General features: G+C 36.7%; 1 protein-coding gene across 1 annotated transcript in view; it reads left to right on the top strand.

Annotated features, from left to right (window-relative positions):
- The window catches only part of LOC109841095 (EH domain-containing protein 1-like), a 29952-nt gene continuing 8003 nt past the window's right edge, over positions 5280-27228 (top strand). The window contains exons 1-15 of the mRNA XM_020409961.1: positions 5280-5507; positions 5606-5685; positions 5880-5948; positions 6032-6089; positions 6177-6229; positions 6324-6366; positions 6449-6510; positions 20707-20820; positions 21028-21130; positions 21238-21287; positions 22033-22161; positions 22242-22493; positions 22619-22698; positions 22918-23044; positions 23115-23258. Coding sequence (XP_020265550.1) covers positions 5426-5507; positions 5606-5685; positions 5880-5948; positions 6032-6089; positions 6177-6229; positions 6324-6366; positions 6449-6510; positions 20707-20820; positions 21028-21130; positions 21238-21287; positions 22033-22161; positions 22242-22493; positions 22619-22698; positions 22918-23044; positions 23115-23258 — 1446 coding nt within the window. The 5' untranslated portion in view covers positions 5280-5425. The remainder of the gene's footprint in view (positions 5508-5605; positions 5686-5879; positions 5949-6031; positions 6090-6176; positions 6230-6323; positions 6367-6448; positions 6511-20706; positions 20821-21027; positions 21131-21237; positions 21288-22032; positions 22162-22241; positions 22494-22618; positions 22699-22917; positions 23045-23114; positions 23259-27228) is intronic.

Here is a 27228-nt window from a genome sequence, read left to right as displayed (position 1 = left end):
GGGGGGGGAAAACAAAATATTTTTATGATATATGAAATATTCTAGAAAACAAAAAAGAGAGAAAGAAAAAGAAAAGAAAGACATCTGTTATTAAATTACCTTTTTGCCCTTCCAAAATGAGAATATATCCACCACTCATTCAAATTTTGGATTACCTCCACTTAAACTTTTTTATAGAGTAGTATAGAGACAGGACGCACCAAAGAATGAGTAACAGACAACTCTTAGAAATATGTTAATTTTGTCATTTCTTATTGTAAGCAACGTTAACTTGCTTAAAATCTGACTAGGCCATTTGTCGCCGGGTTCCCATTTTCGTCCGAAGTCCAATCGAACTATTTATTTTCTCCTCTAATTACGAAAGAGAAAAAAAATTTCTTATTATTTTTTAGGGAAAAATGTAGTAAGGCCCCCAAAAAATAAAGTGATTGTGAACAGGTCCCTCTAATTATTTTTTGTGTGACAAAGCCCAACCCATAAAGTACTTGTGTTTCAGTCCCTCTTTTCTTTTCCAAGACAACACAGTGAGCCAATTTTTAGGAATACCCTAAAATACCCTCAACTCCTTCCCCATCAAAACTTGTTTGCCCTCTCTCTCTCTCCTCTCTTCTCATGCTCAAACTTCCTCAAACCACTGTCAATTTGGCGGAGGCGGTGGCAAGAAGAAGCCGCCACCGTCACTTATTCCTCCCGCCACCTCAACCTCCCAAACAACCTCTTCAACTCCTCTCCCCCCTCTTCAATCTCCACCCTCAAGAACCTCGTCATCCTCGATCTCTACAACAACAATCTCAGCGGAGCTCTGCCGCCAGAGATCGCCAACCTCATCGCCCTCCGACACCTTCATCTCGGTGGTAACTTCTTCTCCGGCGAGATCCCCAAAGTGTACGGCCACATGAAATCTTTAGAATACTTCATCGTTTCTAGTATTGAGCTTAGGGGTTCGATCCCGAAGGAGAGTGGAGATTTGAGCAGTTTAAAGGAGCATTATTTAGGGTATTTCAACGATTATAGTGGTGGGATCCCTGCTGAGATTGGAAACTTGTCGAATCTTATTCGATTCGATGCAGCAAACTGTGGCTTGACTGGTGAGATTCCGCCAGAGATTGGGAAGTTAGAGAACCTCGATACTTTGTTTTTGCAAGATAACAGTATATCCGACGAGATCACGCCGGAGTTAGGGGAGCTGCACAGTTTGAAGTCGCTGGATCTTTCCACCAACGCACTCGCTGGTGAGATCCCTGTGGGCTTTTCGAAGCTCACGAATCTTACCATGTTGAATTTGTTAAGGAATAAGTTAACCGAAGCGATTCCTGCGTTTATCGGAGACTTGCCGGAGCTTGAAGTGCTGTAGCTTTGGGAGAATAATTTTACTAGGAGTATTCCTAAAAATCTTGGGAGAATAATTATTTGAACGGTTCTATTCCTGATGGTTTGTTTAGCTTACCAAATATAGTCCAGATTGAGTTACATGATAATTTGTTAACTAACGAGTTTTCAAGAACAAAAGATAGTTTGGGTTCTTCAAATTTAGGGGAAATTAGTTTACGCTCTTCCAGCTTCGATTGGCAGTTTCTCTGCACTTCAGAAGCTTGTTATCAACGATAATTCTTCATACATACTAAGTCATGATGTAGTTGATTGAAAACATAGTAGCAGTTGGGTGGTTGCCTATAATTGATTCTGTATCAAACGACAACCACCAAAAGAGGTATTCTGAGAATAAAGTTACATAATTAGAAGAATGTGATGTTTGTTTTGTTGTTTTGCATAGTCATACTTAAAATTTCACTGGAAATTTTTTATTGTGGTTTCGTGAGGATTGAGGGGAACCGAGATGAAGCGACTTTGATTTCTTGGACCGGAGTAAAGTATTGATAAGTTGAGTTATTAAGTCATATGTTAGGTTATACATTTCTCAATTATTAAGTCATGTCATTTTCATCGAAGCTGTAATCTGTGAATTTGTAAGAATAATCATATTGTGTACTCAAACAATATCACTTGCAAGAATGTAAGAAGTTTTATAATTAATTACAGCTGGATAACTTTCTGTTAAACATGTTATCTTTCATTTGGCTATGTTATCTTTCAGCTGAATAAGTTATCTTTTACATGAACATGTCAACTTTCTTCATAACATGTTAATTTTAATATGAAGATGTTAGAATAAGTTATCTTTTACATGAACATGTCAACTTTCTTCATAACATGTTAATTTTAATATGAAGATGTTAACTTTCATCGTAATATGTTAACTTTAATCAACTTTCTTCATAACATGTTAATTTTAATATGAAGATGTTAACTTTCATCGTAATATGTTAACTTTAATTGTTACATGTCAACTTTCATCATTATATGTTAACTCTCATGATAACATGTAAACTTTTCAGTGAACATGTTAACGTTCATCATAATATGTTAACTTTCACTGTTACATGTTAACTTTCATCATTATATGTTAATTCTCCTCATAACATGTTAATTTTTAAGTTGAACATGTTAACGTTCATCATAATATGTTAATTTTCACTATTACATGTTAACTTTCATACTAATATGTTAACTGTCATGTGAACATGTTAACTTTCATCATAACATGTTAACCTTCACTATTACATGTTAATTTTCACCATAATATGTTAACTTTCTTCATAACATATTAACTTTCAACTGAACATGTTAACTTTCAATTGAACATGTTAACGTTCACCATAATAAAATTCTTACATTCTTACAGCTAATATTATTTGAATACATGATTTCATCTCTTGACACATAGCTATGATACTTAACACACGATAGGAAGAGTTAACATATAACTGTTAAAGTTAATATTTACTATTCGTTTATGCTGTGGAATTTGAAATCACAAAACTAACATCACACAAAGCTAAATTTTAAAAAGAGTTTATTAATTACTTACATTTCAGTTAGAACTTTCTGATTTTTTTAAATAGAACTCTTTATATTAACAACAATATCAGTTCTAAAATAGAACTCACTAACCTTTCTGATTTTTTTAAATAGAACTCTTTATATTAACAACAATATCAGTTCTAAAATAGAACTCACTAACTAACGTCTAGTTCTATTTCTTCACTTTTTATATTAACAACAATATCAGTTCTAAAATAGAACTCACTAACTAACGTCTAGTTCTATTTCTTCACTTCCTTTTAGTAGTAATTGGTGGTAATATCTCTATTTCATCTTTTGAAACACTTCGCTTCTCATAATCTAGGATGAGATAAAAGACTTGTCATAGTTTTTTTTAAACGCTTCTACGAAAATATAGCAGTGAAAGTTAACAGGTTTGGATGAAAGTTAACATAAAGCAGTAAAAGTTAACATTCAGTATGAAAAGTTAACAGACTAAGAGAAAAGTTAACACGTTCAGTTAAATCAACATATAACTATTATAGTTAACATGTTCTGATAAAAGTTAAACATATAGCTATGATACTTAACACACGACAGGAAGAGTTAACATGTAACCGTTAAAGTTAATATTTATGATTTGTCTATGCTGTGGAATCTAAAATCACAAAACTAACATAACACAAAGCCAATTTATTGATTATATTTCAGTTAGAACTTTCTAATTTTTTTAAAATAGAAATATCTATATTAACAACAGCTTACATATGAATCTTCATACAACCACTGTTTCGATTATGCTCTATCGTGCACTTCAAATCATCTTCACTATCAACAAAAATACTCAGATTCGGGTGCAAAATATATAATGTATTTTCAAAATCAACTTAGTGCTCCACGTGATTAATCCAAAGGTTTCACAATTTTTAAAAATCAAATAGTAATCACAAGAAGCAAGAAGCTCGCTCAATTCTCACAAATAGAACTCTACTATATATGTTCTTTACTACCATATCTTGTACAAACCTCACCACAAATCACTAAAGAATTGACTCAACTACAAGCAACCAAATGCTCCATAATCCGAAAATATACTGCTAATAAAAAAATCACAGCAACCTCAAGAGGAGCTTGAGCGCTGCAAGCAACCAAATTCACTCCCAATATGGATGCTTCTAACTCTTGTTGCAAAACCAAGGGGACATATGGTTTCACACATATCTTCTTCTTTGGGGCTCACATGGACAAGCATCAATGATTTTGAATCTGATCCTGAAACCATGTATAGTGACCTGAAACTTCAGTTGCTACCAAATATGTTATAGGAATAAACAAGAAAGATATCGTTCAGAGAAATATCAGACTTACCAAGGGAATCTCTAAGAACTTGTGTAAGCTTACTATTCCTGCAAAATGTGGGAAACCCAAATTATTTGGTTTTTGGAGGGACACAATTAATTTCTACCTAAAAGTTTCCATTAAATGTACCTGTAAGGAACATGAGACTTTCTACTTTGGAGTGCACTAATAACATCCAAAGGGCTGAAAGTGATAGATTTATTGCCTTCCTCTCTCTTTTATTCCCTATGTGAAGACCATATATTTTTGTGATCACATTACCCTCTCTTCATCTCCTCTGCTTCTTCCAGCAGTAGCATTAGCGGTGACCAGAATTGATCGGAATGGAGAGAAATGGGCTCCCTTCAATCTTCATTGCGGCTGCATCTCTTCTCTCAGTTCTCGCTCTTGCATCCTCATTTGATTACAAGGACACCCTATCAAAAAGTTTTCTATACTTTGAGGCCCAGCGGTCCGGTCACCTCCCTTACAACCAGCGTATTCGATGGCGAGGGCATTCAGAACTCACTGACGGGCTCCAACAAGGAGTAATCACACTACCAACTTCTCGTCTTTGACTCTTACAAGAGAAGAAAGGGGGAGAGGAGGAGGAGAGAAGAAGAGGAGAAATGAGGGGGAGAGGAGGAGGAGAAAGACACAGAGGAGAAGAAGAAGAAGAAGAAGAAAAGGAGAAGGGGTATTTTTGGAAAGCTGTTGGGATTAATTCCTAGGAGAGTGTGAAAGGGGCAAGATCATATTTTTTGGGGTTTTTGGGGTTAAAGCACGTGGGGAAAACATTAAGGGGCTGGGTCACAATCACTTTATTTTTTTGGGGTCTTAATACATTTTCCCCTATTTTTTAACGGAAAAAATTCCAGTTGACTGGTCAATGCAGCTCCCTAATAGCGTAATTATAAAGCAGAAAATCAATTAATAGCGTAATAATAAAGCTGAAAATTTCGAAGCCCCGGAGATTTCGAACGCTCCATGTGCACAAACGCTTCAAAAAGCAAGGGAAAAGAACCGGACTCAATATATATATAATCACCGCCTCGCCGTATTTGGCGTTTTACTCCTCCTGAAAAAAAAAGGCATCACCTTTTTTCGAATCACTGAACGCCGTTGAAGTTCAAACTGCCCTCTCTCTCTCTCTCTCTCTCTCTCTCTCTCTCTCTCTTCTCCCGTCTCCTTCTAGGGTTAGAAAATGGATCTGGGTTCTTCTCCTCAAATTTATTCGAAAGAGAAGCATAAGATCTACGCCGAGTGGTTCTCCGTCGCCGATGCTGGTAACTTTTTTTGTTAAAAACCCTAATTCGACTCTTGCTTTTAATGGCAAAAGAACAAAATTTGATTCAATTTCTTTGTTTCTTTGTTTCAATCTTAGATGGAGATGGACGCGTTACTGGGAGTGATGCGCTCAAATTCTTTGCCATGTCCAATTTGTCTCGGCCCGAGCTCAAACAGGTGACCTTGCCTTTCCCCTTTTTTTTCTCTCGAGGTTTAAGTAATACTCATGGATTATTTGTTATCGTCAAAGTTTGGTTCGGTAACTTCTCATTGTTAGATGAACACTTTTAGGGGTTAATGTCAAACTTTTGCGTTAAATATTTCTCATCACCAACGTACTTTGATGTTGCTTTGTGAAATTTCGCACGAAGGTCTGGGCGATTGCTGATTCTAAAAGACAGGGGTTTCTTGATTTTCAAGAGTTCGTTAGTGCAATGCTGGTTCGATCTTTCACTTGCTATTTTCTTCCTTTTGCGATTGCAAAGTTGAAATTTAGGCACTGACCCATTAATGAACTGCACAGCTAATTGCGTTGGCGCAGGCAGGTCATGAAATTTCTCAAGATTCCCTTAAGCAAGCAGGTGAATGGATGGAATCTGCTTGTTTGTTGGAAGTGATTCATTTTTATGATGTCTCCGCTGATACATTACATTTGTCAATTATTGCAGAATTGGAGAATTTAAAACTTCCAGAGATGGAAGGTTTGGACAATCTAATAGCTGTAGGTCTATTGTTCTCTTTTGTGTGCTCAGGAACAGGAATTTCTATATTGCGGATTATTTATGTTTTTATAAATTGTTTTGATTATCTCTTAGAAAAACAAACCTTCACCGAAAAGAAAAGATTCTCATGCAGAAGGTAAGTTCAACTGTTAATTTTATGTTGCTCCAATATTAGGTTCATTGCAAACATCATCCCATTCTTTCTTGTAATGATGTAGCATCTCCGAAGCCCCCTGCACCAACATCTTTTAATTTTTTCAGTACAAAATCTACAAAGAAGGTACTTTCATTCTCCTGGTTCTCTTTTGTGCAAAACTTTTCTGTTGTTGCCAATTTTCCTTGGCCCTTCTTATTATTTTTATAAGAATTTGATCTTGACAGTAGCTTTTGACTTATCATTTATCTATTTAAAAAATCAGTTTTTTCCCAGTTTTAATTGGATTCTTTTATGTGATTGCTGATAAGCTATTTCATTTTCTGCATTATTTCTCTTTTATTGGTCAAATATGGTCTCTTGTTGTAACATATGGACTATTTGTTGAAGTACTTTTCTCATAGACCTTACACATTCTTTTCTAGTGAGGATAACCCTAACTGGCTGTAGCAGAGAACACTGTGAGTCTGTGACCTCAGTCTCTAAAACCTCTAATGGGGTGGCTCACCAAGAAAACCCTTGGATTAAAATTTCTCTTCCGCGTTGTCTCTCACTTCTAGAATATCCTCACCGTAGTATTACAACAACTCACCATATATAATTTAAGGCGCAAGTATCCATATTCTGTCATTTGAAATCAATTGGAATAAAAAAAGAACACAATTCTATCCATGCCTATTTAAACCATAGTGTTAGTACCCTAGAGGGGGGGTGTGAATAGGATAATGTGCTAATCTAATCCGATTTTATGCCAATTAAAAACTAATTAACAGATTTTTCTTTTAAGTATGATATACAACTAAGGAGAAAATTTTAAAACCAACAATTTTTAAAATTTAATAGGCAAAATCGACCTAAACTGAAAAATATTAGCAAAACCGACCCTTTTCAGAAGAAAAGGGTCGGTTTTGCAGCGGAGGGTCTTTTACGAAGTGCACGGGACTAGCAGTCCCGTGCATTTCGTTGACAAACGAAGTGCACGGGACTGCTAGTCCCGTGCACTTGGTGTTCAGCAACGGCTGCCCTCTCTGCTTAAAAGTCGGGATTGCTAACAAATCACATCACACCACAAACTCCCACTAACAAATCCAACATAATAACACCACAAACTCCCACTAACAAATCCAACATAATAACACCACAAACTCCCACTAACAAATCCAACATAATAACACCACAAACCCACTTAGAAATCAAACATATCACACGATATTATCGACTACAAATCCAAAAATCACATCCCTAAATAGTTTTGTAATGTATATAACCTGTAGTTTACATACATCCAAGAACTCTCCTCCTCCTCCTTTGGCTTCGTCGTCCTCCATACCGCCCTTCGACGAGTTCGTGATCCGGTTGCGTTTGTGGTTGTGACGGTCCAGCTCCATCGTCGACACGTTGGGAAGGTCCAGCTTCATCGTCATTTCTGCGTCGTCCTCGACTTTGTCGCTGTTGTCGTGTATATACGAATGGCGTTACCTCCCATCCATCATGACGATTTTCGTGAGTTCGGTGTAAGGCTTGTTGAAGCCTCTGCATTATAGCCTGATATATTGATACATGTTCATGTGCTTCGGGATTTCTATCTGCGATAGATAGTTCAAAAACAAAATTTCATATTAAATTTGATATTACAGAATGTAAATTTGAGATTTAATTTTATCGTACCTGCTCGAGCCAATTCCAAGCCACGATTTGCAAGAGTTTGAACGTCATCTATTGCTGATACGTGCAAAATTTTCAACACATAAAGTACCAATAAAAATGGACTTAAATCAAAATATGAAAATACTTACTAATTCTCTCTCATTTATACGTCGGGGCACATATCCTCTTTGCGACTCAACCGGTATTGTGGTCGAATGAAGTATCCATCTTCGGGTTATGCTCCAATACCAAGTGTAGTAATCTGATTCCCGAGGAGTTGGTTCAATTTGGTTGACAATACAAAAATGCCTATCATTCCATTTGTGTATAAAAGCTTGATGCACGATCATCCAGTTTATTTGTTAGCCTCCTTTCTTTGCCTTCCTCTCTATCTTTTCAACAAATTGCGGAACATGTTGTGCACGACCAAATTGTCAAAGCACGCGGTCCGGTACATGTATTTCTACTATCTCTAAACATATAAGAGGAACTCTAGCTCTCCATACAACTTGGTATTCTGTACATATTGGGGGTAGCTGAGGTAGAAATTGGGTGTAGGGCTCCCATTCCATCTACAATAATTTAATGCAGTTGCATATCAGAATTGGGTTTTTAGTATGTAGAAGAAAAAGCGCATGTTTTTCGGTGAGAATTACCTGAAAAATCTTCATACGGTCAAGCTCATTCCGGTAGAAATCCAATGGTTCCCCTAATTCGCACAAATCGTGATCGACCTGCTTGTCTCCGGTACTGAGGTGGAATTATACGCGGTCCATTATATTCAGGCCAATACCGACTATCATCAGGTGGATGAAAACTCTCACTATATGTCTTTTGATAGTGAGCTGTTTAATATCAAGGCGAGCAATACCGATTTCTGGGAATTCTAGCACCTCTCGGCTGATTAGAAGAAGCCGCAAGCACATGTGCACAGGGTATTTTTTAGAGTTGTGGTATGTTACATGTGCAAGTGCAGTCAACATCAAATAGTTTAACGGTGTAGATATCGTCACAATCCTGTACCTGCCATTCGTTGTCGTTGAATACGGTAATTTGACATGATCTTGCTGCCTTAATTCTTCTATGCAAAATGGACTCATTTTTGGTGTGTAACGTGTTGTCCAGTCTATGCCATCACCACGTCTTTTGTTGAAGTATGTGTTTAGTCTATAGAATGTTCTCGCAACCAAAGATTGTATTGGCATAGCTCGTGCTCCTTTAAGAACGCCGTTAAAGCTCTCGGAGCAATTAGTCGTCATCATGCAAAATCGCACACCCTCATCCTTACATAATGCCCACCAAAGCTCGAATTGGGGCTTCAAGTTATTTTCAATCCAATTATGTGCATCTAATGACAAAGACTTGATTTTCTCCCTGCAATGTTCATACACTAATGTGTCGGTTGCACACCCGGCTTGTCACAAAAGATTTTGCAAATTAATTTCACCGTGTTTTTTCTTGAAATTATCTCTTATATGCCTTAAACAATATCGATGGTGATGTGGTGCACTAAAACCCTCATGTAACGCCCTTATAATTCCTTTCATCCTATCCGAAATAAAGGTAATTATTCTTGGCGCACGGACACTTGGAATCCACTTGTATATAAGTTCAAAAAACCACTTCCAACTAGACGTATCCTCCACCTCCACGACTGCAAATGCTAGAGGAAATAACCCGCCATTTGCATCTACACCGGTCGCTACAAGAAGCACGTCTTTGTACTTTCCATATAAATATGAACCATCAATGCTCAATAGCGGACGACAAAAAGTGAAGCCCTTAATAGCAGGACCAAATGCCCAAAACACGCGAGTGAACCTCTCCATACCCGGTGCAATCTCTTCGGATAATATTTCATATTCAGTACCCGGATTATTTCGTTTGATAGCTTCAAGATACCGTGGAAGTAATTCATATGATTTTTCTCAATCTCCAAAAATTTTAGACAACGCTTTCCTCCTTGCATCATATGCCTTATATTTAGATATCTTAATCCCTCGCATGTCATATACCCTCTGAAATATCTGACCTGTATTCAGATCAAGTTCAGCTCTAACTTCAGGCATAATTAGCTTACATATATAAGAAGAAGATGCAGAATAATCATCGACATCCACCGACGGGTTGCAACATGTATGAAGTCCGCAATATCTACATATTACAAATTGCCCATTTGATGATTTTCTCACAGCGGCATTTAGCAACCAAGGACATTTTTTATTTCTCTCATCTTGCTCATTTGCGTTCTCTACTTCATTCTTATCGTTAAAGAAGCATTTCACATTGTAGTTTGTTGCATTAGTTTTTACCAGCTTGAATTTGACCCGATTCTTGATGGACCATTCTCGGATTGCAAAGATCATCTAATGACAAAGACTTGATTTTAAAAGTGAAGTCCTCAGGTCGTTGTAAATTTGGCCCAACATCAACAAATCCAGCTTGAGAAGTATTTATCCAATCCTCATTATGAACCTCGTCGGGCAACGGATCTTCAGCTTCCACATAATCATTGTTAATGTTAAATTGCTCCATCCAATGGGCGTCATCATCGATTCCAGCTGCCACATGCATGCTATCAATTTGCACGCCATCTTCTTCAAAATGATCTGAATCATCATCTGCTTCATCTTCTATAATTGCTCCGACTGGTGGGTAACCCGTAACATGACCTGAAGCGTCGTTAAATATATTAGTTGACGTCCCACCGATAGAATACTCACTTAAACGTTGTGGTTGAGACCATGGCTCTTGACTTGGAGATGTCATAAAACCAATCGACTCGTTGTCTAAGTCAAGCATCCGAGAAAACTCTCCTTGAGGTCGTGAAACTTGGGCAAATTCCTGAATCGGATACTTCTCAATAAACAACTCAATTGACGCTTGCTTCTCGACTAATTGTTTCATGTCATTCAATTCCTCATCTTCGGTAATCTCCACGGTAATAGTTCTACTCTCATTTATCGGACAGTTGAAGAACACCCTAATTGTATATTCTTCTTTCTTAATTTTAGTAACTCTGTGTATTTCCCTAGTCATTCCATCAAAATTACACGACTTAGATAGCATGAACATTTTCCGAGAACCTCCATCATACACCGGCAAATTATTCACTCCGACGCCGAGGCTCCCATTAAAGAAACAAATAATGGATATGGAGTTCGTCATCGAAACTGAAAATACACAGTCCATCATATGCAAATAATCTATTAATATCTGAATAAATCAACATCAAATTTATTACCTTAATCAATCTCAAATAATGGCTACACCCTTAATTAAATAATTGCTAAACCCTCTCATATGTAAATAATTGCTAAACTAAACCCTAACTCCCAAATCACATTATTCATCCTATTGCACAAAATAAAAACTAATCCTACCCAATTCTAGCAAAATTAACAGCAAAATTAACAGCCAAAACATTATTCCCCCAATTCTAGCAAAATTTGATGAATATCCCTCTAAAAAATAATTGCTAAACCCTTTCATATGTAAATAATTGCTAAACTAAACCCTAACTCCCAAATCACATTATTCACCCAATTCTAGCAAAATTTGATGAATATCCCTCTCAAAAATTAACAGCAAAATTAAAAAGAAAAACACACCTGAGAATGGGGGTTCGGTGGGGGTTGATGGTGTCGGCGGCGCGACGAGGTCGGAGGGCTAGGGTTAGGCGGCGACTGCAAATGGCAGGGGGTCGAAGTCGAAGTTGAAGGCTAGGGTTTGGGGGGGTTGAAGGCTCAGTCACGAGAGCGTCGGGGTCGGCGGCGACGGAAAATGGCGGTGATCGGCGGCGGGGGTCGACGAGGCCAGCAGGTTTTTTTTTTCTTCGGGGGAGAGTGGTCACGAGATCGCAGAAGGAAAGAAGGAACGAAACGAACGAAGGAGGCTAGGGTTTTTTTTTTCTTCGGGGGAGAGTGGTCACGAGAAGAATGAACGAAAGACAGAACGAAAAGAAAGGGGAGCTGATGGGGTAGGCGGACTGCACGGGACTAGTACAGTTCCGTAATTGCAAAAACGACCCTTTTCGGTCGGTTTTGCTAATTAATTTGTGAGACAGTCGATTTTGCCCAATAAAATTGAAAAAAGGACTGTTTTAAAAATTTCTCCTACAACTAATTATGAGCAAGAATATACAATATAAACAAAGGGCAACATAAGCATGAGATAATGACGATATAAAATAGTAATAAGCAATGAGCACAAATGATACGTCAAGACATGCAAACACGAGAAATTGATCATGGAGTTTGGTCAAGGTTTTAAATATCGGTTATCGGGGATTTATCGGACGGCCAAAATCCTTATCGGATAGCGGAAATTGGGGATATATCGGGGATAAGTAGTATTTATCGGAGTGATATACTAAATGATGTGTATATATAATATAACAATTAAAAAATATAATCTAATCATGCTTAATGAAATATAAACATACCAAAATGTAAATCATCATGTTTAGAATCATTAACTAACTGTAGAAAGCGAAACTTGCATCATAGCCTTGAAAAAATATAATGTTAGTCCAAATTGGCCGATAATCCCTATAATCCCGATAAAAAAGTCTTACTTATCGGCCGATAAGTGCCGATAACGCCGATAAATCGTCGATAAACCTAGAAAAACGATAACCGATTAAAAATCCAATTTATCCTAGCGGAGAGGTCCCAAATCCGATAACTCGGCCGATAATATCGATTATCGGCCGATATTTAAAACAGTGAGTTTGGTCTAACCATTTGACCTACGTCTCCGCTCCTCACCTCGAGGAGATCTCCACTATCACACCGGTTTTCAACGCTAACCGAAAACGTTTACAACTCCACACAATTTTGGTTTTCTAGTTCACCGAAAATTTTACAATCTACTCACAATGTAACTACACAAACTCCCACCTCAAGTGTTGGTCCTCACGTGTCGCCTCTCTCAAGTGCTCGATTTTACTACCTCTCCCTAGGATTTGCTACCGACACCACTCTTGGTATCGATCACGTCCTCACCACACACTCCTCTCGGTGTACTTGTGTAATACAAAGTGATCCTCACAATAAAAGCTCAATACAAATAGTTTGTTCTCTAATATAAGATGAGAATTCAATGTAAGCTCACTCAAATCACACTCACAACCCAAATTACACAATGTGTGAAAATACTTTAGCTTAATGGTTGTGTGTGAATATGATAAATAAAAAATGAAACTAAACTTAAATCAAACTAGCACAAATGTGTGTGTGTGTGTGTGTATATATATATATATATATATATATATATATATATATATATATATATATATATATATATATATATATATATATATATATATATATATATATATATGAATCAAAATGTAAGTATGCTAGAAGATAAGTTAAGAAAAACTTCTCTAAGTATCAAGAGTGATGGAGATGAGAAATTGAAGCTCAAAAACCAAATGAAGATTGATCTCCTCTTGTGAAACTCTCTTCACATAAACACTTGATAAACACCCTTAAAACAAACTTTAAAACAATTGTAAACCTGATTTAAACATTTTTGGATCATTATAAGAGTTGAGGGATGATGAGTATTTATAAGAACTCAAGACAACCCAAAGCCAAAGAGAAGCCCAAAAAACGAGGCAAATCCCCAAAAAATTGGAACCAGGAAGAACTAGTCGTTATTGCAACGGTACACTGTTCGGTCGATCGTGAACAGTGCACTGGTCGACCGGCACTGTTCATAGAACGCGCACAAACCTAAAAATCTGATTATTTGGCTCTATAAAATCAGTTAAAAATGGTAAATCAACTCTAAAAATCGTGAAATTTTGAGGAAAGTTTTTAAACATGTAGATAAACATGTTAGAGAAAAAAATTCTTAGATATTGCTTCCCATTTGTGAGAAATAATTATTTGAACACAAATATTACAGTTTCTGAAAAATTGCTGAAAACTTATTTTTGTAAATTCAATTGAAAATAACAAAACAACTCTAAAATTAGTAAAAATTAGGGAAATGTTTGTATATATGAAGATAAACATGTAAACGAAGAAATTTTTCAAATAGCATTTCCCAATTGTGAAAACTCACCTGTTTTGCAAAAACATGCACATACATGAACTTATTAGAACTTGATTTTGACAAAACAAGTTCAAACAAGTTTGACACTTCTTTGAAATGGATTAATAGACTTTATAAAAAATATAAACAAGTTATATTAAGTCAATAATCCGAAAACACGTTATTATCTTAAATGGATGTATAATAGTCAATAAATCAAGAAAACATGTACGTGCACCATTTGAGCTTAAAGCATAAGCACACAAAGAATAAACCTAAATTAATATACCCAAGACAATTGATCTTCATTAAGCTCGTCTTGATTGCGGATGAAGCTTGAACTTGAGCTTGACTTGAATTGTGCAAGGCTTCATTTCACTATTTCCGTCAACCTCTATTTGATGTGATCGTGTAAGCTCAATCCATCCAACCTCCAACACATTGTTTGTCTAGAATAAATAAAAAAACACAAATACTAGACAAACAATATTAGTCGTAAATTATTTATTAAAATATTATCAAAACAAAAGGGTCAACAATCTCTCCTTTTTTGATGATAACAAACAATTTACAAAAGAGATATGCATGATACGAAATGAATATGTGAATTATGATTATCATGCATAAAAACAAGCAAGATATACCTCATAATATTTCTCATCCTTTGGCAACATCAAAAATGAGGATAACAATAAGAGAGCGTAAGCTCCCCCTACAAATAACATAGGTGAGTATAAAAATATAAATAGGGATTGCTCCCCTATCAAAATGCCATATAAAAATATGCAAAGATGACTAAGGCAAAGATATGTGAGCAAGCATAAATATAAAATATGCTAATCACAACTCACATAAAAGACTATGAGAACACATTGATATGTCATTATGAGAATAGTGTTTCAAAACATAAAACAATATATGGATTTATAAGTATATAGATCATGAAAATTATGAGAATTTTTTTAAAGTCATGAAAAGATATTTTCAAAAGAAAGCAAATTATGAAAGTTCCAATGAAAGTCCAAATGAAATTCAAGTGAAAATCAATCATAAATCAAAATTTAAACCATAATAACATAAAAACAAACCAATCTTAATTTTTATCACATTTGACAAGAAAACAAGAGAGGCAACCATATCAAGCTCTAGAGCTTGTTCCAATCCATTTAAAGCTTTTAGCACCCGATAAACATGATTTGAAAATAAATTACCAATAAATCCGGGGGTTTGCTCAAACATAAACCTCTCATACACAAAGTATATTCCGAAAAATAATGTTTTATTAATAATAACAAATATCTTGGTTGAATTTGATCAATTCATGGAAAACATGAAAATCTTTGAAAGAAAATCGTGAATGATATATTTTCAAAGCATATACCAAGTTTTCTTTTTCTTTTAAAATGTTTATAAAATTATTTGCAATTTGTTCATAAAATCCAAATAAAAATTATTTTTAAGAACATGAAAAACTAAAACACTAAAAAATTGGTTCTTAAAGATTAAATTTGTTTTGGCACCCAAGAACTTTTGGTGTCGGAAGGTTTAGGGACATGACCCCTATCATTATAGCTCAATGTCCTAGGGTTATGATCCTATTTGGACGCATTTAGTGTACGTAACCGATCATAGCAATAATTATATAAATGATCCTTCCTATTGCAATATGTGCAATGGAACAGGTGCATTTGCTTATGTTGACCATATAATTGTGCACATGAATCATTTGCAAATAAAGTTGATCTTTTTGAAATATTTTGCAGACGTGAAACTTTTTGTAAATCAAAACAAAACTTTGCTAAGTGGTCAGATCTACCACAAACATTATATTTATACACATGTGGTCTTTTAGAAGCATTTGGCAAAAGTGAAACCTTTTTCAAATCAAAGTAAATTTTTGTCAAATGGTCAAAACGATCATAATGATCACATTTAAACACACTAACATGCTTATGATGAGCAATTGGTGCATGTGCATGTGTGTGTGATGAAGAAGCTTGATGGGATGCATAAGGGGAAATAATATGAGCTTTATTGGGTTTATGTGGATCATAGCAAAATTTAGCAATATGGCCTTTTCGGCGAGTATCTGTAAACTTTGCTATACATATGTGCATAGTGAGTGCGTGGTTTGAAAGAATTAGCACATGACTTTGCACATAAGCCCATAAAATTCTTATTATTTATAATACATGTTTTAAGGGTTGAATCTAAAAATGATATGTGATCATTAACCAGCTTCAACTCATCATTTTGCATACAAGCATTGTTACTAGAAGTAGAAATAGCATGATCATTTTTGAAAGAATTAAATTTATTTTTAATAGATTCTACTTCTAGCATGACATCATTCTTAGCATGAGATAAGCTAGCTATAGATGATGTTAACTTTTTATTTTCCAAACTTAACATATCATTGTTTTCTTTAAGAGTAATATTTTCTTGAGCAATGATATTAAATTTGGAAGCTAACTTCTCATGATCGGATTTTAAATCTACATGCTTGCTTTTTAAATCAATAAAGATATGATGCAATTTGTTATAGGCATATAATAATTTTTCAGAAGCACAAACGAGTTCATCACTAGATAAATCTTTATCGGTTTCAGACTCGTATATCTCACTAGGGTTATCGTTTAGTGGCCGTGTGCATGATGTAGCTCTACTCTTACTTGAAGAGGATTCCGCCAAAACACGTCGAATCTACTCCAAGTCACCTTGATGTGCTTCAAAAAGTTTTCATATTGTATAAGCATTATCAAAATGAGCAAGTTCGTTAGAAATACATGATTCAAAAGCATTAAGCAAGAATTCTAACACTAACTTGTTCATTGTAAACATTTTTTTATCATATTCGCTCCACTTGGATTTCTCCAATGTGGGCACAATGTAAGCACTATCAATAACTTTTCATAAATCGATATTTTTAAATTTAACAAATATTTTAAATCTAAAACACCATTGAGCATAAGGGAAATTAATATATCTTAGAGCAACATTAGTGTCATAACCTAACTTCGGTGTAATATGCATATCCATAATTTAAAAATATGCAAGCAAAATACAATAAATCTCAAACTAGATTAGCAAGATATGAATGCTTGTATCTTTGACTCTAGGTGATTAAACCTCTAATCAAGAGCACCAAGCTCTGATATCAATTATTAGTATCCTAGAAGGGGTGAATAGGATAATGTGCTAATCTAATCCGATTTTATACCAATTAAAAACTAATTAATAAATTTTTCTTGTAAGTATGATATACAACTAATTATGAGCAAGAAAATACAATATAAACAAAGGGCAACATAAACATGAGATAATGACGATATAAAATAGTAATAAGCAATGAGCACAAATGATACGTCAAGACAAATGCAAACACGAGAAATTGATCATGAAGTTCGGTCTAACCATTTGACCTACGTCTCCGCTCCTCATATCGAGGAGATCTCCACTATCACATCGGTTTTCAACGCTAATCGAAAACGTTTACAACTCCACACAATTTCGGTTTTCTAGTTCACCGAAAATTTTACAATCTACTCACAATGTAACTATACAAACTCCCACGTCAAGTGTTGGTCCTCACGTGTCGCCTCTCTCAAGTGCTCGGCTTTATTATCTCTCCCTAGGATTTACTACCGATGCCACTCCTCTTGGTATCGACTACGTTCTCATCACACACTCCTCTCGGTGTACTTGTGTAATACAAAATGATCCTCACAATAAAAGCTCAATACAAATAGTTTGTTCTCTAATACAAGATGAGAACTCAATGTAAGCTCACTCAATCACACCTACAAACCAAATTACACTGTGTGAAAATACTTTAGCTTAATGGTTGTGTGTGAATATGATAAATAAAAAATAAAACTAAACTTAAATCAAACTAGCACAAATGTATATATATATATATATATATATATGAATCAAAATGTAAGTATGCTAGAAGATAAGTTAAGAAAAACTTCTCTAAGTATCAAGAGTGATGGAGATGAGAAATTGAAGCTCAAAAACCGAATGAAGATTGATCTCCTCTTGTGAAACTCTTTTCACATAAACACTTAATAAACACCCTTAAAAACAAACTTTAAAACACTTGTAAACTTGATTTAAACTTTTCTTGGATTATTATAAGAGTTGAAGGATGATAGGTATTTATAAGAACTTAAGACAACAACCCAAAGCCAAAGAAAAACCCAAAAAACGAGGCAAATCCCCAAAAAATCAGAACCAGAAAAAACTAGCCGTTATTGCAACGGTACACTGTTCGGTCGATCGTGAATAGTGCACCGATCGACCGGCACTGTTCATAGAACGCGCACAAACCTGAAAATCTGTGTATCTGACTCTGTAAAATCAATTAAAAATAGTAAATCAATTCCAAAAATCGTGAAATTTTGAGGGAAGTTTCTAAACATGTAGATAAACATGTTAGAGAAAAGAATTTCTTAGATATCGCTTCCCATTTGTGAGAAATAATTGTTTGAATACAGATATTACAGTTTCTGAAAAACTGCTGAAAACTTATTTTTGTAAATTCAATTGAAAATAACAAAACAACTCCAAAATTAGTAAAAATTGGGGAAATGTTTGTATATATGAAGATAAACTTGTAAACGAATAAAATTTTCAAATTGCATTTCCCAATTGTGAAAACTCATCTGTTTTGCAAAAACATGCACGAACATGAACTTATTAAAACTTGATTTTGACAAAACGAGTTCAAACAAGTTTGAAACTTTTTTTAAATGGATTAATAGACTTTATAAAAGATGTAAACCGGTTATATTAAGTCAATAATCCGAAAACACGTTATTATCTCAAATGGATGTATAATAGTCAATAAATCAAGAAAACGTGTACGTGCACTATTTGAGCTTAAAGCATAAGCACACAAAGCATAAACCTAATTTAATATACCCAAGGCAATTGATCTTCATTAAGCTCGTCTTGATTACGGATGAAGCTTGAACTTGAGTTTGACTTGAATTGTGCAATTCATTCCACTATTTCCGTCAACCTCCATTTGATGTGATCGTGTAGGCTCAATCCATCCAACCTCCAACACATTGTTTGTCTAGAATAAATAAGAAAACACAAACACTAGACAAACAATATTAGTCGTAAATTGTTTGTTAAAACATCATCAAAACAAAAGGACCAACACATAGGTCCATTTATAAAACTTTTTAGGCCACATTGAGTAAGCATGAAGAGGATCATGTAATTAAGACTTAAAATTTTGGAAGCATGGGTCCATAACTGGCACATGGATGTAGGTAAATGCAAACGTGGAGAGAATGTATCTCTTGTTGGAAATGAACATAACCACAACTACATATGTATCTAGATGCAATTAACCTGGGAACCCTGCCATTAAGATAGTTTTATTAAAAGGCTAAAAGCTACACTGCATGGATGCTCCAATGGAGGAGGGATGCCCTTATTGTATATGTATCTGATACTTGACAAGTGCATGTTCCCTTTTTTATGTATGTAAAGTTAATGTATCCTTGATATATCAAAAACATATTATGAGATTCAGACGGAATAAAAAAAGTGATTGTATAAATTAAGGTATTATAATTTTAATTTATTTGAATTGTAACTGGATCATATTTATATATTCTCTATAATTTCTTAAGGAATTATTAGTAGGAAATATGGCAGTTCATGTGATGATTAACTGTAAACATTGAAATTTTTATAATATCTGAGATATAACACTTCTTTAATTTATGTACATCACCATGCAAAATTACATGTATGGTTTTATTTTGATCTTGTGCAGCACATCCTTATCTGTCTTGAAAATTTATTGATCAACGCATGTATATTTTACCCTACTTGTAACTTGTACCTATCCGCTTAATAGATTTAATAGTAAAAAATAAAATAGAATAAGGCCGTAATGATTTAAATCCGAAGTAATAACAGAGATTGTTTTTGTTGAGCTTGTAATGTACCTACTGCTTGTGATGTGTTTAGGTTTTGTTAGTATATTACCGCTGTTATGTTAAAGGTTCCTCTTCGTATGTGTTTAAACAACATATGGCTTCAAGCTGTCAACAAATAACCTTTTGAATGTTTCTCACCAACACCACGACCATTTTTCTGCATCCAACACACTCCAATATGACTTGTATTTGTTGTGCTAGTGTCAGTCTCAACACATCTCGAATAAGGGCATGGATTAAATTTCAATTGTCGATACTCTAAAATGTTTAACTGTTGCATTAGAGCCAGTGAAGATACATATGGGTTCAGATGCAGAACCAAGTCCGGCAACATATTAAAAGAAAACGTGAGAGGAGAGGTAAAAGATAAAAGACGACACTTGGAAAAAGAGTGGAAATGAAAATACACACAGCTTTGTTCAGCTTGCACATACAAATTTTTTATATTTGTTATAAATGGGTGATTGAACTGCCATTGAGTAAGTTGGATATTAGCATTTCGTAACTCAAGATATCTATTAGTACATGATGTTTGATATATGTTACACTAGTCAAAGACAATCCCTCACGATATGGTAATTTGGTCTGTCTAATTATTTTTCTTAATTCTTGATGCCTATATTTTGTGTCCCCTTGCATTACTTCTTACATTGTTTCTTCTGTTCAGATCCCTTTAAGCTCTGTCACTTCAATTATTGATGGCTTGAAGAAGCTGTATATTGAAAAGTTGAAGCCTTTGGAAGCTACTTACCGATTTAATGATTTTGTTTCTCCTTTATTGGTGAGTTATGCAATATGTTATTCAAGGATCTAAGAATTTAGTTTCTTCTTCATTCCTCTTAGCATGAGCAAATTGCTTATAACTTCATCTTCATCTTAGACGCCCATCTTTCTGAGCTATAGGAGGTTAATTATGTTGTTGTTTGTAATTGGTAGTAATCATACGGCCCATACCATAAAAATTCTGATCTTCTCACTTCTTTTTTAGACAAATAGCGATTTTGATGCCAAGCCCATGGTTATGCTTTTGGGTCAATATTCCACGGGGAAGACAACATTTATAAAGCATTTACTAAGGACTAGCTATCCAGGTTGGTGAGATAATCTATCTATTCAAATATACATCTCTGCTCCTCAAAACATGTGGAAAATGTTCAGAAACATTGAGCCAACTTATTAATTTGATTACTCTATGCAGGGGCTCATATAGGACCAGAACCTACAACTGATAGATTCGTCGTCGTCATGGTATGTTTTTTCTTTATGTTCTTAGCAATGGCACTCGAACATGTTTCCTAACCGACGTATTCATTGTCTAATGAATTAATAAGTTTATGGTTGACGGTACTAAGAAACTTTAATGATTCTCTAAAACTGTCGACGTTGTATATTCTTCATCTTGATTGTAACTTTTTGTAACTTAATAACTTAAATTAGCTTCAGAAGGATTTCTAGGAAATCGTTCATTACATAAGTTTCTTTACTTTAGATATTAGTAGAAAGTTTCCATAGAAGCAGAAAACAGAAGAAGGGAGAAGAAATGAGATGAAGAAAATGTTTAGGAGAAAGAATGCAAAATACTGGATGAATGAAACCAATTCCTTCAGGCCCTTTGTTATCTGTGCATCATAACCAGCGCTGCAGCATTGTAAATGAAGTTTGTTTCCTTTTTTTGTGTGGGAGGGATTTTTAAATAATGAAATGGCTGTTTGTGGTCCCAAGCTTCCAGCAAAAAATCTTAAACATGAAGGAATTTGAAATAAAGGAGAAACTTTGGAAAGCCTCAGATGATAAGTCTATTCGTGGATTAACTTTGAGGGGAGGATCCACAATTATGAATGAAGTTTAATTTTAATTTTACCTTTCATGCGACCTAAATGTCCCAGAACCAGAGGATAGTGCATTTTCTCAGTCATGTGTTGAATATTTTTGTTCTTTCAAGTGAATTTTTGTGTTCAAATTATTAATTTCTGAAAAAAAAGGTTCTACACAGTCAGGTCCAGATGAGAGGAGTATTCCTGGAAACACTATAGCGGTTCAAGCGGACATGCCCTACAGTGGTCTGTCATCATTTGGAACTGCTTTTTTATCTAAATTTGAGTGCTCTCAGATGCCACATGCAGTATGTTGACCTTAACCTAGCGTCTTATATATCTTCATATTAAAATCTAGCAAAATTGTGATCATTTCTGTTTTTGCCAGCTTTTGGAGCACATAACATTCGTTGATACTCCAGGGGTTCTTTCTGGAGAAAAACAGCGAACACAACGTAGCTATGATTTTACTGGTGTTACGTCTTGGTTTGCATCCAAATGTGACCTTATACTTCTACTATTTGATCCTCATAAGCTTGATATCAGTGACGAGTTCAAGCGTGTGATTGGATCTCTCCATGGCCATGATGATAAAATTCGTGTTGTTCTGAATAAGGCAGACCAAGTGGACACACAGCAGGTCAAATCTGCAAGCTGATATATTTCCATTTCCACCACATTGTTATATTTCACCTGAGTTATCTGCTACTCCATTTTTGTTGTTGTTGTATTATTAACCAAATATCTCTTGGCATGTCTTATCAGCTCATGAGAGTTTATGGAGCATTGCTGTGGTCCCTGGGGAAAGTTCTAAATACCCCTGAGGTCATGCGTGTTTATATTGGGTAAGAATCTCTATGTAACATGGCTGCCTCTACTCATTTTTATTGCAAGGTTTCTATTTTGTTTCTGTTACCCCTTCTGTCCAGTATCAAATTTTGCTTAGTTTTTTCGTTGTGTACAACAGCTGGTTTAATTGTTATATGTAACACAATGGTTACCTTGGACAATACTACTCAAATATGCTGATAAATTCTATCTTATATTGATCTTTAAAATTTCAGGTCTTTCAATGACAAGCCAGTAAATGAAGCAGCTATTGGTCCTATTGGAAAAGAGTTGTTTGAGAGAGAACAGGAGGATCTTATCTCTGACCTCAAGGATATTCCTAAGAAGGCTTGTGATCGCCGGGTAAGCTCTCAACAAATATTGTTCAGGACCTTAAGTTACTGTTGTCCTTAATCTACCAACACCTTTGCAGATCAATGAGTTTGTTAAGCGTGCAAGAGCTGCCAAGATTCATGCATATATCATGAGCCATTTAAAAAAGGAGATGCCAGCAATGATAGGCAAGGCCAAAACTCAGCAGCGACTCATAGACCACCTGGAGGATGAGTTTCTAAAGGTAGCAAAATTCTCATCATCAATCTGCACTAATTTGCTAGTCATAGTGGGAAATTCTTTGAGCTTGTGCCCTTATTAGTTTTGGGGTCCTTGTTTCCGATAACTATTGCAGTAATTTTCTTGAAGTTTCTTTATTATTGTTATGTGGATAAGCTTGATGAGATCTAATTGTAGGTAGAGTTATATATTTCTACTTGCGGGTACTTTATTATGAAACCAGCCAGATGCGAGAGAGCATTTTTCTTTATGTTCTACACTTCTACTGTAAAATATGAAGCAGAGTTAGATGTTAGAGAGAGCATTTAGAAACTCCCATGTTACCATCTGTGCATGTAAAGCAATTTATAGGTCATAGAAGAAATGTGAATCAAGGTTAGATGCCAACAACTTGTAAATGTGGCATTTGATCAGTTATGGCGATTGATAAATGCAAATGGAGATACAGTTATTGTAAATGCCACATCTGATCACTATGATGGTTTTGTTAGCCGCCCTATGCAGCCGCCCTCACCTAACATCCTTGACAATTAAGGAAAAGTAGCCGTAACTTTTGAAAAAGAATAAAAGTATGTGGGTCCCATAATAAACTATTATTAGTGGCGGGTCCCACTAATAATATTTTATTTGTGCATAGTATTTTTCAAACACTATAAATAGGGTCCTAAACTCTTAAGGAAATCTCATCCCAGAAACAACTCCTCTCATAGAAGAGTAAGAGAGAAAACACAAAGAGAGAGTTTGTGAGAGTTCTTGGAGTGTATCTGATCAAGAGAGGGTGTTCTCTTGGATCAATTCTTTTGGGATATAAAAGAATTTGGCGTCGTCGTTGCACCGTGGAGTAGCTCCGAAGGAGTGAACCACGTATATCTGTGAGTACTCTGTGTTGAATTTTGTGCCTTTATTTTGTGATTAAGTCTCCGTTCGAGGCTTTATTATTGGGGTGTATCCTAATAACTGGTATCAGAGCCTGACTTAGAGTATATATATCTGCTTATCGTATGCTCTGTGGCTGCCACTAAAAGTGGATCCTCCACATCAGAAAATAAGTTAGATTAATATTTACTCTTTTAAGGCATTGGACACTATTCACGTGTATGATACTATTCACGTGTACATCACTATTCACGAATACGGTACTATTCACGAATATGGTACTATTCACGAATACGATACTATTCACAAATACGGGAAAGACGTAATCTTTCGTCATGGGATCTACAGTTGAAGACAACAGGTTTCGATTTGAGAAGTTTGGCGGCCAAAATTTCAGGTATTGAAGGATGCAAATAGAAGACTATTTGTACCAGAAGGATCTCTTCCTACCCCTCCAAGGAGAGACGGGAAAACCTGAGAAGATGGACGACGATAAGTGGAAGGTGCTTGATCGTAAAGCACTTGCCATAATCAGGCTCAACCTTCACCAGCATGTGACTTACAACGTCTCGCATGCGACCATCACCAAGGAGTTGATGGAGGCTTTGGAGGCGCTGTATGAGAAGCCGTCTGCTTCAAATAAGGTGTACCTGATGAAGAAGCTATTCAATCTCAAGATGCAGCAAGGAGCTCGCGTGGCGGACTTTTTGAACGAATTTCAGGCTGTGGTGCAACAGCTTGCTGCAGTAGATCTAAAGTTCGACAACGAGATCCAAGTTCTTCTGCTACTTTCTTGTCTACCAGATTCATAGGAGAATATGGTGATGGTGGTGAGCAACGCTAATGGTAATGACAAGATGAAGCTCGACACAGTGGTTGGGGCAATTCTGGATGAAGAATCTCACCGCAAAGTCTCAGGAGCTGAGGCCTCTAGCAGTGGGAGTGCTCTGCATGTCGAGGCACGAGAGCGTGCACAGAAGAAGGGTAGGGGACGACGAGGCCAATCAAAATCCAGAGGGAAGTCTAAAGGGCCTAACCCGAATGGTTACGGTGAAAGGAAGTGCTTCAGATGCGGAAAGAAGGGCCACTTTGCACGGGATTGCAGAGACTGTTCCAGAGCATCAGCAGGGGATGATCGGGCTGACGGTGCAGCCAATCTCATGCACGAGACGGATTCGGATGCACTTCTCCTATCCCTAGAAGACAAAAGTGATGCGTGGGTCATCGACTCTGGCGCATCTTTCCATGCAACCTCACAACAAAAGCTGCTTTCATCGTTCGTGAAGGACTTGGGGACAGTCTATCTTGACGACGATCAACCTTGTAAGGTTTCCGGGAAGGGAAATTGTACCCTCAAGATGAAGGGCGGGACCACCTTGACGCTGAATGACGTTTGGCATGTACCGGATCTCAGGCAAAATCTCATATCAGTCGGGCAACTGACTGACTCCGGTTACAGAGTATCCTTCGAGCAGAGAAGCTGGATGGTGTCTAAGGGTGCCCTGGTGGTGGCACACGGCAAACGCGAGGGGTCTCTCTACATCGCCAACGGGAAGATCGACAACTTGCTTGTCGCAGGACAAGCATCATCATCATCATCCGTCGACTGCATGACTTGGCATCGACGACTTGGCCACATGAGCGAGAAGGGGATGCAGATTATGGCCGCGGGAGAGAGGCTTCCGGGTCTGAACAAGACCGATCTAACTCTATGTGAGGACTGCATTCTAGGCAAACAAAAGAAGGTGAGCTTCAACAAGACCGGACCGTCTCCAAAACTGCAGAAATTAGAGTTGGTGCACACCGACGTGTGGGGACCCGCGCAAGTCCCATCTGTTGGCAACTCTCTTTATTTTGTCACTTTTATTGATGATGCTACTAGAAAGTTGTGGGTGTTTTTCTTGAAGCACAAGTCAGATGTTTTCATCATCTTCAAGAAGTGGCTTGCCTGTGTGGAGAATGAAACAGGCAATAAGCTGAAGTGCCTAAAATCCGATAATGGAGGCGAGTATTGCAGCCAGGAGTTCGAGAACTTCTGCTTGTCCCGTGGGATTCGGAGACTGAAGACCGTCCCAGGCACACCTCAGCACAACGGAGTGGCAGAGCGCATGAATCGTACTATCTTGGAGCGCGCCAGAAGCATGAGGATCCATTCCGGATTGCCCAAGAGTTTTTGGGTCGAAGCTGTCAATACTGCTGCATACTTGATCAACCGCGGGCCATCCGCGGCTCTCAGTTATGGGATACCTGAAGAGGCTTGGATCGGAAAGAAGCTGAAGCTAGAGCACTTACGAGTATTTGGTTGTGACGCCTATGTCATGACCAATCCTACAGACCGGTCAAAGCTTGATCCAAAATCAAAGAAGCTATCTTTCATCGGCTATGGAGGAGATGAGTATGGGTACCGTTTCTGGGATCACGATGCGCGCAAGGTGGTGCGCAGTCGTGACGTCGTGTTCCATGAGAATGCGGTGTACAAGACCAAGGAGGTGAGTAGGAGTCAGCTATCTCCCCCTCTTTTCCCAGATATTGCTGACAGTGAGGACGTCTGTGAAATACCTATCAGCATAGAAGACAGAGACCAAGAGAACGTACCGGATGTACAGCAGCAGGATCCAGCAGAGTTGCCGATCGCAATTCGCAAAGCTTCAAGAAATCCAAGGGTGCCAGAGAGGTACCTTTCCATCATGAATTATCTTCTCCCGACTGACAGTGGTGAGCCAGAGAGCTATGAGGAGGTACAGCAGACCGGCAAAGCTCGGGGCGAGTGAGAGTCTGCCATAGAGGAAGAAATGAAGTCCTTGATGAAGAATGAGACTTGGGAGCTCGTAAAGCTTCCAAGAGGGAGAAATGCTCTTCACAATCGGTGGATTTATCGGGTCAAGGATGAAGCCGATGGACGGAGACGCTACAAAGCGAGGCTTGTAGTGAAGGGCTATGAGCAGAAAACAGGGATAGACTATTCTGACGTTTTTGCTCCCGTCGTCAAGTTGACCACGATCCGGACTGTACTGAGCATTGTGACAGTTCGAGATCTCCATCTAGAGCAGATGGATGTGAAGACGACATTCCTTCATGGAAATTTGAAGGAAGAGATC

Source organism: Asparagus officinalis, chromosome 5 (genome assembly GCF_001876935.1).
Source record: "Asparagus officinalis chromosome 5, Aspof.V1, whole genome shotgun sequence".
Classification (NCBI taxonomy): Eukaryota; Viridiplantae; Streptophyta; class Magnoliopsida; order Asparagales; family Asparagaceae; genus Asparagus; species Asparagus officinalis.
Note: the sequence above shows the minus strand (reverse complement) of the source record. Positions and strands in the feature narration are given on the sequence as shown.